General features: G+C 35.8%; 1 protein-coding gene across 1 annotated transcript; it reads left to right on the top strand.

Moving 5' to 3' along the window:
- Positions 1–110: 110 nt before the first annotated feature.
- Positions 111–16808, top strand: LOC114515910 (integrin alpha-PS2-like). Its single transcript, XM_028535231.1, has 32 exons — positions 111–422; positions 1630–1739; positions 2442–2521; positions 2984–3128; positions 3306–3407; positions 4263–4349; positions 4475–4525; positions 4687–4727; positions 4931–5002; positions 5189–5247; positions 5876–5969; positions 6299–6413; positions 6844–6959; positions 7416–7515; positions 7698–7743; positions 8048–8152; positions 8704–8759; positions 10429–10580; positions 11040–11186; positions 11647–11708; positions 11800–11947; positions 12087–12188; positions 12304–12383; positions 12560–12646; positions 12988–13111; positions 13335–13448; positions 13992–14057; positions 14202–14261; positions 14533–14646; positions 15222–15317; positions 15592–15717; positions 16166–16808. The coding sequence occupies exons 1-32, from the start codon at positions 235–237 to the stop codon at positions 16244–16246; spliced, it is 3126 nt and encodes a 1041-aa protein (XP_028391032.1). The 5' UTR covers positions 111–234; the 3' UTR covers positions 16247–16808.
- The last annotated feature ends 455 nt before the right edge of the window (positions 16809–17263 follow it).

Here is a 17263-nt window from a genome sequence, read left to right as displayed (position 1 = left end):
AGATTTACCTGAAGACCAAATTCTAATCGCTTATATGGCTATCGGCATTTCCGATGACGTCCCGAACAGCCCCGCCCTATCCTTACGCTCAATATCGTTGTGACAGTATATTCAAGGCCAACATCCTCAGAGGCACATTTTAAAAGCAGTAACATTCCATTTTATAGTATAAACACGCAGGGCTGTGCCTAAATTGTCAAAATCAATCAGTCCGTCGTTTTGAAAAATATACGAATGTCTTGTGGCAAGGCGTTCGTCCTATTTTCGTTCCTGACTTACTGGGCTAGCCTTATTAATAGTGATAAAATCGATCAGATTGATGTGAACATAGATTCAAACCTCGTCTTCAAAGGCAAAGACAAAACACTGTTTGGTTACAGTCTCACTCTACACACAGGACAATATTTTGGGGACAAACCGTCGTAAGTACAATTTATTTTTAACAATATCTCCCCTAACTGTAGAATGAATGTTGATGTATTATCTGTAAATCGGTTTAACATTTATCATGAAGAACAGTCTTTAATTATAAAATGCCTTTACTGAAATCTTTATCTCATTGTCATTGTCTGTATTTATTATTGTTGAGTTTGCCGAAAAACAGGGTATAAAGAGTATGGATTTAGAGTTCTAACGGATGGATTTACGGTTTAAATAGACGTCACATACGAAGCAATCAAAAGGAATTTTTGTTATTGAGTTATTGTTTTGAACATGACATTTTGAATTTAATGAATTTCAAAAAATGATTAGGAATCAGTCAGAATTTATTTTAATTGGGTTACCAATACTCAAATGACTATTTAATTAATATAGTGATTTGAATTTTTCTTTACTGGCAGGTAAATGGTCCAATAGTTGTCTTTATTAGGCACTGTGCAGGATGCAACAAAGTTCCTGTGTACTAAAACAATTTTTCTATCTTAAAGGGCTTTTTCAGATCCAATGTAAATATCTCACTACATCTATGTCAATAATTAATCATCTAAAAGCTTATGAGGACTTTACATCTTAATTTCCATCAAAAGAAATAATACACTCACCATCATGTCAATTAAAAAAACAAAGTAACCAGAATGGTTTTTGCACTAGCATCTACTTAATTCTGTGAAAGTAAAGGCCAAATTCATATTAACCTGACACTACATAGAATGAAAAAACATATGTTTTCATCACATGTGTGGGAATTTGTAATATTCAGTATGAAAATATTTGGATGATTCTAAATGGAAGATTCAAAATCCACATTATGTAAAATAAGTAAAGATGCAAAGTTTGTTTGCAAGATTTTGTAATATGTAGAAAGTATAACCCTGACAAGTTAATAAGTTCCATACAACCTAAAATATTACCCTCAAAAAAAACATTTTGAGAAAAAGGGATTTTGCTTTCCCCATGTATGATACTTAACAAATAAATTATATACATTTCTCAGATGTCAGTCTTCATCACATGTGGTATAACAACTGCCTTAAATAGACAAAAAAAACCTGTCAACTTTAGGCAGTTGTTCTACTAAATTTGATGAAAATATAAACCACTTTCATGTTAGGTAGTCAGTAAATTTTGTTTCTTATGAGATTTTCATACATAAAAATACAAATGACTGACCATATTTTTTTGGTATAGGATATTTGTTGGTGCACCAAAAGGAGATGGTCTTTCAAAAGGTGCAGGAAGTCTACACCAATGTGTTATTGAGTCAAAAACCTGCAACACCGAGAAACTTGATAATCCAAGTAAGTTTCAGTATAATAAGTCAGTGTCCTTCGGACTCAAGCATGCACTTATTTGCTTATTTCTTCTTCCTTTAGCCATTTTTTAAATGTCAAATGCAAATGTTGATTATTAAGGCCTGGTTCATACATGGCATTTTGGTGGCATTGAATTAAATTGTTATATACCTAGTGTCAAAATTCATCTTTTCTGCTTTCCTATTGGACAAGAGGTCCATTCGTGGAGGGCCTCAAATCTTCATGATTATGTGTGATCACATGATCAACACGAGCTGCATCAAATTTCATAATTTTCCCTAGGGCAAATTATGAAATTTGATGGCCGTTGCTATGCTTTCCCTAGCAACGCTTGAAGTTAATTAAATATTGTTTGTTATTCTAATCTATACAGGTAATGTCTAGGAATTGGCTCTTTGGCCTCCGGTTTATTTTCATTTTGACACTAGATATGATAACAATAATTCCTTCATATCATTTTTAATTTCTTCATATCATTTAGTTTTTTTCACATTTTTTAATATGATGCTAAAACCTTTTTGCCTATTCCAAATTAAACTGTGTGGGAGCTGAACAGTGGATAGTGCTATTTAGCCTTCATACCACAGGCCTCTGGAGGCCTTCTGAGGGTCAAAGTGATATTGACACTGCATATCTTCATGTGAAATCCTCCTTTCATTAAGAGTTTCAATTATTTTGTCTTAACAGCGGTCAATCTAGATTATGACATTAGAGAAAACCAATGGCTAGGAGCCACTGTGACTTCCAATGGCTTTGGCCCTATAGTTGTAAGTATACATAAGAATAAGATCCTGTTTACACTTTAAAGGATTGCTTTGGAAGTGTGTCAAATTTCAAGGATGTCAGAGGTCTAAAGCAATATACCAAATTAATGACACAAATAAACATTTGCTTACTAACCATTATCCAAACCAGGGAAACAAAGATGTTGTGACAAACAAACTGGATATAGTGTAAACAGAGCCTGAATTGTATGCAACACTCATGTAGCAAAAGGCAAAAAAATCCTTGAACACAGCATAAGAAATACTAATGCAGCTAGAACCACTCATTCTTTATTCTCTATTTTTCACACAAGTTTGCTTAAAGTTTATGTAATACGAAGTATACATAAGTAAGGTAACACAAGGTTAATCGAAAGGTCGATGTCATCAAAAGGGGGGTACTTCTTCTTGGCAAAGTCTAATAAGGCAAGATATGCAATTAATCTGATGTGTAATTTTTCTTAGGTTTGTGCACCAAGATATAGTGAAAAGGATTCTGCGGCGAAAGACTTTTATTATATGATAGGAAAATGTTTCAGATATGAAACGCCCAGACATTTATACGAATTGTATCCATGCACTAGGCAACGGAGTGGTTACGACCAATTGTGTGAGTCAATCAATAAATATACTTGTGATTGGTAGTTTTTGCAATACTGTGAAAGTCTGTCAAGTTTGCTGTTAATGTGAAAAATAAGTTTTGATGAGACTATTTAAATTAAAATGAAAACCTAAAAGTATGAACGGGGTTAGGACGAGTTAGTAATTCATGATTTTTGCTTTCCAGCGAGACATGAACATGGATTTTGTCAAGCTGGATTTTCAGCAGCATTTAAAGAAAATTCGAAGTCCACGCTGATGGGTGCTGTCATGGGGTTTGATCAGCGAGGTATTTACAAAAAATAAGCTATATTCAATCATATAACCAGGGAGCAGCGTGAACTATGGTCGCTGCGTAGACGTTCATCAATATAACCAGGGAAAAGGCCCACAGGTCGAAACGTCGAGAAGTGTTTTGTCTATTTTTGGCAGTTGTTATACCACATATGATGCTAAGTTGTATTCAATCATAGTTATTCAATCAACTCGTGACGTGCAAACTACTGTGCAAACTCGCTCCAAACGCAAAAAGTTTTTACTTTAACGACTCAGGGGTGGATGAATACTCATCTGACAGGAGGGGTGCAGATTTTCCTAGGGTGTGCATCAGTGTGCTAACAAACGATTACCCAATTACATTACTTCCTTGCAATATTGCACTTTTGCAAAAAAGGAATGGTACTCGCTCAGTTGGTGAAATGGGGGCACTATTTAATATTTAATCGTCCCAATATGTACATTTAATATGTATTTGAAGTTTTAAGTTCAATTTTTGTTTATTTCACGTATGCAGTCCTAGTATGAATATTGATAATCCAAATTCTTTTTGGCAATTTTCTGGCATCAGTAAAGTACTGCTAAAGCTGCTATGACTTTTTGATAATACAGGGGTCAGTTGTATAAAGAGGTAGTCAACTTTTAACTATAGTTAGTGATAGAATTGGCCAATCAGAGTCCAGAATTTCTAGGTTAACTACGATTTAACTACGCAAAATGAGTTTTATACAACTGGCCCCAGTACGTTTGGTAGTATCACAGTAATCCTTAATTATGGGTAATATCGAAGGTTTGCCGTTTTCTAAAAGGCAAGATTGTTTAAGTCTTATGCAACGACGCAAACTTTAATTGTTTTGTATGTGACTAGGTATGGCTGTTCAGCAACAATCTGGTGATGCTGGAACAAAGCAGTTTTCTATAACAAATAATGGTGACTTTCGTGGATTTTATCTTGGTTCGTACTGAGCTCTTTGTACTTGAAACTTTTTCTATGTGAAATTTGGGTCCTGAAATACTTTGCTTATATTTTAATACCAATTTCATCGAAACCTTTGACCCGTAGTTATACTTTTTCTTTAGGCTATTCAGTCACCTATGGAAATTTTTTTAAATTATCTCGTAGCGAAGAAGGTATTGATGAATACACTACGTCTTTGTTGCTTTTTTTTTCAAATATCCTGGATTTTTTCAGTGCACTGAGTTGCACATATTCTTGCATGGAGTTAATGTGTAACCTCTTTACTTTCCTGTCCTGTCCTAAGCTAAAAAGTCTCGTTTATTTATTCATAAAGCCGTTGCTGCCGGAGCTCCAAGAATTGATATAAGTGGAAGGGTATGTATATGAATGTTTCATTTTGCATTGAAAAAAAACTTTTCAGACGTTGACTGCGGTATTCAACCAACTATTAGACCGAAAGGTTTCGACCCTGCCAATGGAATTATCATAATATAATTAAATTTATAATGGAAAAGAAATCCTTGCCAGTATTTTTAGGGTATTTTGTACATGAGTACATTACGTTTCGTATTATTCAGGTGTATCTCTACAGCGCAGATGCAACACTTACATCACATGGATCGCTTGCCCCACCAGAAGAGGACAAACTGGTATGTATACCTTACGAGACTATATCAGACAATGCGATAGATTCAAAATTCCAATTTGAATTGTATTACTTCGTTATTGTATTTCTCTGCTATAAGAGCCAATCAAAACGCATACAGCGTATACATAGAGCGATTATACAATTAATATATAAAAAAATAAGATCGGTTATTGTGTTTGTATTTTAGAAAAGACAACATATGTACTTTGGAGCGTCTGTGTGTGGAGTTGATGTTAATAAGGATGGGTAGGTACCACGTGATTTCGCGCTCATATTTTACACAATCAGTGCTCTGGGGCCGGTTGTATGAAAGCCGGATGGTACTTTTTTCACTCGCTTTAAAGTTGCCCATTGTTTGGTATAACTTTGATTTAATCTTAGTATTCCTAAATTGAGGATTCTCTTTAATCATTTTTCGTTCCAAAGCTAAAATTTTTTTGCCTTCCAAGCATATGCTTTTGAAACAGTCACTATCCGGTGGATAGCGCTCTCCAGCCTTAGCCAACGACCCCTGGGGCCGGTTGTATCAAGCCCGTTTAGCTTAAACAGTGGTTAAGTTCAAAATAGAAAGCAAGTCTATCGTTTTATTCAAGAAGCAAAGTAAATGTTTTTAACCTTAATACAAAGATACGTTTACAACTGTATATTCAGTACATAAAATTCAAGTTGACTCATTCAAGAGAGAGTGTTATTTAATTTCGACTTATCCACCGTTTAAGCGAAAGTTTGCACGTACAAAACAATTTGCCCATGTTGGATTGGACATCCTAACGTGATTAAAGTCCGTCGTGTCAACCACTGGCAATGGAAACCGCTGAAATAAACAAAATGACCACTGAAATAAACAAAATGTTTTTTGTAATATTTTTTATAGATATGCAGATCTGATTGTCGGTGCTCCATTCTTTAGCGAGAATGGGGACGAAGGACGTGCCTATGTATTCCTCAGTACCAAAGATAAATCAGGAGTAAGCGATAAGGCGATCAGAAAGTGTGTCGAAATATAAATCCATTCTACAGTATTCAATCAATGAAATCTTGTTAATCTTGCTATTCTTTATGTAACTAGTCGAAATTTTGTGATTGTGTTTTGTTGTAAGAACCGTAGCTCTGACTTAAATTTCGAAATGAAGTATGTTTCGAGAGATGATAAGTTGTGATAGTTGTGATAAAAACGCAAGCAAGGCAAGACAATATTCGGGGGGGGTGACTGATAACAGGATCAACAGCAACTACATTGGCTATTATTGATTTATTTTTGCGCTGTTATTAATTTTGAGTTTTTTTTGTCCTGTAGCCCCGGTCGTTAAAATTGTCATCTAACACGGGATTACGTGGCAGTAATAATAAAGGAGCTAGATTTGGCTGGTCGATTGCTAAAGCAGGAGATCTTAATAATGATGACATCGAAGGTATGTAAGCTTATGATTGACTATTGCAGTCATAACGAGAAATTAATACTGTTATAAAACAACTATGCCTGCAAACAGGCTCTTGAGGTGAAATCAGTACCTGCCTTTATTGAAGATATGCAATTCCCAGGTTCATCATAGGAATGAGAATTATAAGCAGTTTATTCCCCATTGAGAGGTGGATCATGTTTGTTGATGAATTTCTTTGAGAAAACTATTGTGTTTAGGGAATGCGGGCCTTTAGCAGAGAATTTGGGGCGGGATCCCAACTCGTCTTCCACACCGTCGAACAAATTTCTTCATACCAACTGAAAAATCGAAATTTTGGGGGTACCACGCGTGTACCACGCATGGCATACAACGGTCGTTCATAATATCCGTGAGATATTGCTTTCATCAATCGTGGTCTAGCATGTTTTTCATTTTGTAGATTTTATAATTGGAGCACCACAAGATCAACCAGATTTGGATAATGATGGTTTTGGAAATGGGGCAATTTACATTTATTATGGAAGAGAAGATGGGAAATTCAGAGATTATCAACAGGTTCGCGTATAATAGAAACTCCGTAAAAAGTACACTTGAAAAATATAATTTTTGACGTTTAGACTTAAATATAGTCATCATCAGGGAAAGAATGAGGATGATATTACATCTGATGATGACTATATTTTAGTCGAAACGTCGAAAATTATATTTTTCAAAATGTTTACTTTTTACGGAGTTTCTATTGTTTTATTTTTTATTAAAATGCTCAGTGGACAGTGGTTCCCGTAATTTTTGCGTATATATTCTTTAACAGTAAACAACAGTAAATTGTAAATTTTCCAAGCAGCCGGGAGCAGGGAAAGAGGGTGGCAGGAGGATAGCGGGGGGAGAAGAGGGTGACAGAAGGATGGCGGGCAGGGGGGGGCTGTTTTTCTTTGTGTGCCTGTGGGTGGGAGCGTTCAAAATTGTCGAATGCCTGAATGTAATGAACGCTGCGTTTTTATTCGTTTGTAGAGAATAACTGCGGAGACGGTGAGGAAATTTTACCCTAATTTCCGACAATTCGGGTATGCTATAGCAGGAAATGTCGACACGAACGGTGATCAATATCCAGGTAAATGTTCTTCTGGATTAATTATTTTATTGCATGGTAAATCAAGTGTGGGTAAATTCTACACATGCAGTTGCTGTATGGATAATAAGATCTCTATACTAGTAATTCAGTTCAGAGACTGAGGACAAAGATGAGAAATTTGCCTTTTACTCACCTTATAAATATTTCCCCTATTGTTTTAGATATTGCTATCGGTGCCTGGGATAGCGACAGGGTTATGCTGCTAAGGTACAGTATTATATCGAGAGGATCATAATTTTCCTTTAATGAAATTTTGGTTCACAACTCACGTCGTAAATGGCATCGAGTTGTTATTAGCCTCTGAAATTTATTCTGAAACTCGTCTCCTACACGATCAACTTAAATTGTCTTACAATTCTCTAACCGCTATATTTAAATCCCTGTTGCCCTTCCCGCCAGCGGTCTTACCATAATAACCGATATTACGTGATATAAGGAAAATATATAGTACCACTGCCACAAATATAACCATCGGAATTCAATATGCAATCCTGTTCCTTTTTTCTTATAGGACTCGGCCGATAATAAATGTCATGGCGACTTTGACGCTGAGCAAAAAACAAATTCCGGTGGACAATTTTACTGCAGACTGTCCAAATGATCCAAACAAACAATGGTAGGATTTATTAATGGCTGGTCAAAATTTAGCTCGGTTTTTAGTGGAGAACCGAGATAGAGTACCACACAACCACTCTGTACAAATCACAACCCACTATAGTTGTACATGAGTTGCCTCTATACCCACCATAGTTGTACATGGGTTGCCTATACCCACTATAGTTGTACATGGGTTGCCTATACCCACTATAGTTGTACATGGGTTGCCTCTATACCCACCATAGTTGTACATGGGTTGCCTATACCCACTATAGTTGTACATGGGTTGCCTCTATACCCACCATAGTTGTACATGGGTTGCCTATACCCACTATAGTTGTACATGGGTTGCCTATACCCACTATAGTTGTACATGGGTTGCCTATACCCACTATAGTTGTACATGGGTTGCCTATACCTACTATAGTTGTACATGGGTTACCTATACCCACGATAGTTGTACATGGTGCGATTAAACGTATAGTTGTACAATTGAGGTGCGATTAAACGTTTACTATGTTTGAAGTTTTTTAAATTATTACTGTTGTTTTGTGACTTGTTCTTTATTAGCTTGGACGCGGAAGTATGCTTTTCATATCTCGGCAAGAGTGTTACTGGAAACCATAGTAAGTCAGATTTGCAACGTTGCTTCACACTGCTGCAAAGCAGTATAAGATCTCATGAACGTCTAGAACGAAACTTATAGATACGAACGAGCGTCGGATAACTGACGGTTATTTTGCGAGGTATATTTCTGTAAAAAATTACATAATTAAAATGGGAGTGGGTCTCTATAATTGAGTGGGTCTCTACAATCACAGGAGATCGTCAATTGCGGCTAAAGATAGCAGGTGTATCTTTGAACGGAAATTAGTACAAAAGCGAATGTACCTACGTCTTCTTACGACAAATATGAAACACGAAGCTGTTCGCTTCGTTGCCTATGTACGAATTTTACGTCATTCGGTTGATTAGGGACTGGTCATAATTTAGCAGGGGGGGTGGGGAGGTGTAATTCAATATTTTAAGGAATGATATTTTGCAACCCTGTCTTGCCTTATCCACAAAAAATCATGCCCCCTCCCCTTGTTCGAGACGGTAAAAATGCCCCCCCCCCCATCCGTCAACGTTTTGATAAACACTGCTTCAAAATGAGAAACTACTGTAATCTGCACCGTCAATTCAAAATAGTAATTACACCTTCAAAAATTTTTCTGACAACGTTTATATAAAGTAATAAAATTAATTTATATACGTCCACTTATATATATTCCAAGGGTGGGTAGACTACAAGTTTTGTGTAGTTCGCTACAACTACTGCTATTTTAAAATAATGTAGTCACCTACAACTACTGCTATTGTCAAAAATATGTAGTTTGGTTCTTTTGACTACGTGTACAGCTATATCGCTAGAAAAATGTAGCGAAGTATTCGCTACTTCGCTACAACAAAATTCCTGGTATCCGTGTTTGTAATTTATATTGATTTCACATGTTTTAAACATATGAAATGTTAAGCATAATATGCTCATATATTCTGATACTATGGATTAATGGCGGATGAGCCAAAGAATTCTAGAACAAAATGTGGGTCCAAACGAGATTTGACATGGTATATTAAATGACTAGTTTTGTATTATAGTGTATGAACTATAGAGTATATAGTCGAGGGATAAAAAATCGAAAAGTGGCGAATAGCGATTGTTGTTGAAAAAGTAATCAACTACTTCGCTACTTTTAATATAGAAAATATAGTTCGCGACAACTTCAAACTACCAGTTTTAAAAAGTAGTCTATACAGTTACTCGCAAATTGTAGTTCGCTACAGTTGCAAACTCCAACAACTCCGATACTACCCACCCTTGACATATTCATATGTTAAAATTTGGTTTTAAACATAATATGTTAGTTATTTCTAGTGAAAGACCCTGCTATTTAAAATATAAATATTTTAACACAGTGACTTATATAACTTTTCATTTTAAATTCTATAACTAATTTTGTTTAATGTTCTAAGCAAAGCTTATGCAGTGCAACTCAAAGTCTAAGCATGTATAAAAGAAATAATTACAACCAGAAATAAGCAACCCCCCCCCCCTTATAACTGTCTAACATTTTATGAACCCCCCTTTTTTCTGGCTAAAAAATATGTGACCCCCCCACTATTTCCACCTCCCCACCCCCCCTGCTAAATTATGACCAGTCCCTTATATTAATCATCTTTTCGCAATCGTAATTTCATTATCGTAGGTGATGATGGTAACTTAGAATTGTATGTATTTATATTTTGCTATAGCGATAAGATACACGTTTGATTTGGATGAAGAATTGGTGGTAAAGCGAGTATATCTTTATGATGGAAAGAAAGTATATCAACGTAAAGGAAGTTTGACTCTTTATGGCAAGAACGTAACTGTGTGCAGGAATTTCTCTGAGATCCGTGTGGAGGTGTGTATATATAAAACAAATCACTTATCCCCGGCAGTGTGAGATCTAATAATTTTATTACAAGATTAGGTATTCGCACATAGACAACAGCCCCGCCTTTAATAATTACCAAATTCATACCAGGAGAGGAAAGCCCAACTAGTTTTGAGAAGGGGACAGTCCAACTAGTTTTGAGCATCTAAAAAATTTGCATTTGTGGTCATACTGCAGCCCAGGCTATACGTCGCATTTTGGTCGCGTCGAATGCAATTTAAACAATAGACGAATGCAATTTAAACAATAGAAAATGAGATAGATGTTGACTTTATTTATCATCTCATTATCGATTGTTTGAATTGCATTCGACGCGACTAAAATGCGACGTATAAATTGGACCTGCTTTTCAGAGTATAATGATGTAGTACCACTCCCCCCATTGTGCATGAAAAATCTTTTGTAACTTTTTTCGTGTTATTACAGGGTAAAAACAGGTTATCTGATGCTCTAAGCAGAGGAAAGACAGATATTGTCTTTAAAGTGTCATATGAACTGGTCCCACCAGATATATGTCAAACCAAAAGACTCTGTCCGGTTCTTCCTGAAGAAAAGCCATCCGTGAGTGAAAAGGTATGGAGTCTCAATTACCTTAATGGTAGATTCTTTTCTCTTTGTAAGACCGGATTTCCACTTGTAAATAAATAGTTAACGTTCTTTTCGTTTTGATTAGAGAGTATAGTCAAGTTAAACCAGTTTTGTTTGTGCAGTACGAATTGAAATGAAAACAAGCAAATATTTCGCTAGCGAACTATTTCGCTGCAAGTAGAAAGCCAGCCTGCCTGGCTATGCATTTAAACATCGTAATGTTTCCACCTAATTTTTATTTGAGAAACCCTATGAGGGCGAAAAAATAAACTGTACTTTCCATCGACTCTTCATGATACGAGGGAGACATCTGATGTAAAACAAGATATTTTGTGAAAGGGAAATTCATTGCATGAGTGTTACCATTGCCATATCCTTACTGCAATAGGCCAGCGTTAAGATAAGGTCTGAGTCATGCCTCATATTTAGCATTTTTTCATTTTAGGCGACGCTGGTGTTGAATTGTTCCGATAATACATGCGACTACGATCTTAACGTCAAGATAAGGTAATTTAAATTTATATTTTAAAAAGTTTATACTGACTCGTACATGCATGGTTCAATTTGTATTCCCGTCGTTACCTGTGGTATTTTATAGTTCCCCGACAGAAAACATAACAATCGGTGAAACGGAGAACATCAAAATAAGAATTGAACTAAAAAACCAAGATGAGGTCGTGTACAATCCTGAAATTTTTATCACCCATCACTCATCACTGCAGTATGAGAAAAAGAACGTACTTACGGTAAGTAAAATAATATATGTAGGGGGGTATTGTGTTAAAAATCCCAAATTTTGGATTCTTAAAAATTCTTATATACTGATAAATTTGATCAGTCATTTTAATCTGCCATCGGTATGAGATAAGTCATTTTCTTTGACAGACCGGAGTCAGAGTTGAAGAACGTGAAGTCGCTAATAATAATGATATTTCAATAAACACGGAGAAATTTATACCTATAGGACCGCTTAATAAAAATGATAAGGTGAGTTTCTCCACCTTAAGTTTTTAATTAACCGTTGATCGAACGATATTTCCTCAAAATATAAATTCTTGTAATCAAATATATGCACCGTCTAAATTTACTCTCTACTTTTTAGGTTGTATTTGAGCTGCAATACTCCACTAAAACGGTGTCTGGGGACGAACCTAAATTATCCATTGATGTGAAAGCAAAAGGGTATAAAGCAATCCCCTTTCCGATTTGAAAACATGATTCACGCACGCACAAACAAAATAGATTTAATCAGGGCAGTATAGCTAGACCGCTAAATAAAGGGGGTGGGAGGGGGTATATTCATATATGCTTCTTGGTGCGGCCCTGGCTTGAAATTTGACAATTCCTTTTTTCCCTAGAATTACTGGTAAAGAAAAGAACGAAAAAGACAACAATGATACGATTACATTTACTGTGAAACGTAATGTGAACATGGTTATTAAAGGGTACTGTACTGGTCTATTTTTGTAAAATATATATTTTGTATGATTGAGAAAAAGTTGCGTGTAAATAAGATGTTTGAATAAATTCAGTGGCGGATCTAGGGGTGTGCAGAATAAATTACACATCTTAATTTTATATTCAAAACACCTTAATAACAACGCTATTAGTTATAGATTTGAAAAGAATATTTTTACATTAAAATCTACCAATGCGATTCCGATTTTAAGCTGTGTAATTTATTCTGCACTCCCCTAGATCCGCCATTGTTTCACCATCTTTGATGACAAGGCCTTTGTGACGCAGAACAAAATTGTGTTGCTTATTTTAACCTTTTTTTCTTCAGCAACTCGGTTCCGAAATTGGTTAACTATCCAAAAACCGCACCTTCTTTAAATATCATAAAGGGTAACGATTATTCTGCTGTGAATGTGTCTAATGTTGGACCATCTGTTAAAGTTAACTTTGAGGCAAGTAATCAAAAAATGGAAGCCGAATCCCAGAAAATGACCTTTTAATTTCCAGAAAGTAAATACCTTTAACTAAAAAAATGTTTCACTGTGATAATACAATAATAATCATTGACAAGCTACATCAATATACCACTCATTTTATTATTCCTGCGCATTATAGTACAAATTAAGGTGAAGCTAAGATTTTTCACCGTTAATTCCTTGTACACCTTATATATAGCTGACCAATGAAGGAAAAAGTGACCTGGAATTAATTAATTTTGTTATCACGTATCCTGTGAAGAAGTACGATGCCAAAGAAAACGAATATATTGTGTATCCAATCAGTATCAGGGTAAGCTTCACATTTTCCGTTTTATACCAATGTATCTTCTGGTGGTTAGTGTTTTGTAAATATTGTTTTCGCTTCCACGATGCAGCCGCATCACATGAGCTAGCTCAGCCTTTTATCCCGCCCTCGTCACACGATTCAAAGGGTAAAATGGTTCAATATATTAAAAAAATTAACTCCAAGTAAGCTGGGGTTATAGATCAAGTAAGCAATTATTATACTATTACTACACATGCACGTGGTCCTTATCAAAAAGCAAGAGACCTTTCCCCTTTTAGCTTTCAAGCGCGCAATGCGTGACGGTAGTTGATTATCAATGCCAATTTGAGTTGTGATTTCGCCGTGTTCAGGAACGATTTTTTAACAAAGAAGCAAAAAGAATCGGCAAGGTTTTCTTACAAACAAAATCGCTTACAAGCAGAGCGATATCGCAACTCAAAGTTGCTTGATAATCAATTACCGCCACGCATTGCGCGCTTGAAAGCAAAAAAGGGAAAAGTCTAATAGAGTTGAACGTTTTTACAATTGATGTGTTTATTTTTGTAGGAAGAAGGCGGACAATGCACTGATAAAAAAAGCCATGAGAATCCTTTGGGTTTGAAGTTACCCTCAGTTAGTATATTTATAGTCGTTGGGGTATTATCTAGGTCTGCGTTGGAAAACCCTTGAAAAATTCCGATACATAAAATTTCTTTTGCAGTTGTTGATGGTTTTATTAATTTATTTGTCAACAACAATAGTGTCTCTTTTTAACAGAGTAATAGACCCACGAGCGATGAAGTCAGCGGAAGGCAGAAAAGGGCGGTGGTAAATCTGGTAGGTTTTTATTTTGTAGTTAACTATACCCAGATCTAAGATGTAGGAGTGTAAGTTGGTCATCAGCTGATTCATCTGAGATGAACATCTTAATGATATACGTGTATTAGGAAACTGAACTTGCTAATTCGGGAGTAAAAGTCCTCCCCCTTAAAAATCATGATGGCCTTTCTTTTCTGATAAAAGCATTGGTTTGCTGGTCCATGCAAAATGATTCACGCACGCGGAGGTTTTTGCTCTATACTTCTAAGTCTGATTATTTTTTTCCAAGAAACCTCGTACTTCAACTAGCTCTTCAATTGAGTGTAATATTACTAATTTGGGAGTTGGTAAACGTTTTACCGTTGCCTTCGAGATACGTCTCTGGAGTCGAACCCTTGTTGAGGTAAGAATAAATATCCACTGAGTGTGAAATATTTTAATGAAATTCACAACAGAATGGTTTTTACCTCGTATCGATTCTTTCGAGTGTACTGTGGGCTACTGTCATAGAATAGACAAGCTCGTGCAGCCTAAAGGCCCTGTTACACGGTGCAATTTTTCTTGCAACTTGCAATGCAATTCTTCTTTTCAGACTTGAGAGATGTAAATTTGGCAACTACCGAACTTTTGTCTTTATTACAATTCATGGCTTTTCTTACACTTGCATTTTTAAGTCTCTTCGCTAATTTACATCTCTTAAAAGTAGACTTGCATTCCAAGTTGCAAGAAAAATTGCACCGTGTATAACATGGCCTTAAGTGAGAATGAGTTTTTTGTTGCTGTGTATAGGATCTCGGTAGCTCGATATTGAACGGGAAGTAACTTTGCATGGTATTGAAATGAGTAAAAAACGTAATCTTATCGTATGCTCATCCCGACAAATAGCTACTATAGACAAACGCTTGTCTTATACCTGATACCTAAAATTAAAATTATATATTTTGCCGGGACATGTTTTTCTTGTTTCTCTATTTCTAGTACTATTCCAATGATCTTGTGGTAGAAATTCTAGCCTCTGCATCCTATGAGGACCGTCTAACAATTCCTGCAAGGACAGTGAATGAACTTGGGGAGGTAGGTATACTACATAGGTTTATCGTCAAATCACTGAAATTATAAATAGTTGTCCCAATAATAGTTAGCACAATAATTAGGTTGTTTATTTTCCTAAACTGCTAAAGTATGAATATGTTTCACAACGTAAGAGTGAATGAATAATTTTCGTAAACGATTTGGCATAGAGTATAACCAGTTATTTCTGGTAGGGAAAAAGTGCTAAACATTGCATGCTAATAAACACCGCTGTCTCACAAGTCCGAAGTCATGTATACCTGTTGATGTTTTCCAGGTTGAAATTCAAGTTTCTCCAGAGAATGTTCCGGGAAAATCCAAATCAACCCCTGTTTGGATTATAATAGTCGCTGTTCTAGGTGGTGTACTGTTGCTAGCTCTTGCTATCTTAGCTTTATTCAAGGTGGGTAACATGTATATAAAAAATTGTGGCGTTCGTATTGATTAATGTACCATGCGTATGCTCCTGATGGGATCAGTTGACTGTTGACATGCATGTTTCCCTTTTGTCTTTGAGTTTGTACTAGGCCACAATCTCGATTTTCTACGTTTTCGGATGTTCACGACATATGTAAGAGATTTATGAAAATTCACACTGTAATATTTCCTGTAATGATGCGGTGTGGGTGTGTGGCCTACTCTGCGCTTCAGAGGTATACATGTCATGAGAATTACTAGTACTACGGTGAGAGGATGGTACAATGGTAGTCCATTATGGTGTTTTTTCGCTGAAGGCTATGAACCGATGTGATTTTGCGGTTACAGTAGCCTAGTTATAAAAAAACTCTATAATATTTAGGTCTGGTGCCAATGGTAGCTGTTGCTTCACTATCACTTTCTTTTCCTTTCAGCTTGGTTTCTTTAAAAGAAATCGACCACCGCAAGATATATCGTCCCCACAAACTGACGAAGTCCCTGTTGTGGCCACTTAGAAATTATTATTAGCTAACTGATGATGATGGATTGTTATAATGATGGTGTGATAATCCAAAACTATACATTCTAAGATTAGACGTTAATTTACTAAATGGTAAATAGTAGCATGGAGATGCAGGTGAAAATTGCTGTAAACCGGAGAAAATGTTGATTGCAAGTGCAGTATAATTTTACAGCTTTACCTTTTTATAATGTGGTTCAATAATGCGTGAATTTGCGTATTTATAATATCTAAAATAGGAGATTGTTAATCTTGATGTTACTTGCGTGCAAGTCGTCAAACCTGGTGAATTGAGCAAGTCCAACAAGCATTAAGGTCTCCTCCATAATTTCTTGTCACTTTTGTAGTCATGCAGAATTATGCGTTCTCAAAATTATATATGCTCATAATTATATGCATGCTCAAAACTGTGCATGCTTGAATTATATGCCCGCTCAAAGTAAAATATATATATGCTTTAATGGTATGCTAGTGAACAAAAATGTCGTGTAGAATTACCTCTTTATATTTTGTTTTTGTGACTTTTTATAGTAAACTTTTTGTAGATGTAAATATTAAAAAAAATATTACATCAAAAAATCGCATTTTGTTCACCTTGTATCAATTATCCAATACAATTCGTGCAACAACTTGAAAAATCATAAAAAGAAAAGTACTTTTTACATGCGTTTCCCTAGGCTAGAGGAAGAAATAATTGATCAGAAAATATTTCTTTGTCTTGGTCTTTTGTTTTCTTTGCTCTCTTGACGGTACTGGTGACAATTTAGCCCCAAATATTCACAAATCTGGCAACACTGACACCGGCATTTTTTAATCACTCGCAATGGACAGTAGAAATATGCAAAACGTATTGCCCTGAGACTGTATGTTTGTTTGATTGTTTTAAACGTCGTGCTTCTCGTGCATTTTTAAAACAATAGTATATCAATTGAGATGCATCTGTTGTTGTTAATGCGTTCGGCATATTAGAAGCACGACGTTTCAAACAGACTTATTGTCCGTTGCAATGTTC

The sequence above is a fragment of the Dendronephthya gigantea genome, unplaced genomic scaffold, assembly GCF_004324835.1.
Source record: "Dendronephthya gigantea isolate DGI-Jeju-01 unplaced genomic scaffold, DenGig_1.0 000000F, whole genome shotgun sequence".
Taxonomy (NCBI): domain Eukaryota; kingdom Metazoa; phylum Cnidaria; class Anthozoa; order Malacalcyonacea; family Nephtheidae; genus Dendronephthya; species Dendronephthya gigantea.
The sequence above is the reverse complement of the archived record's forward strand: the minus strand, read 5'-3'. Positions and strand labels throughout refer to the sequence as shown.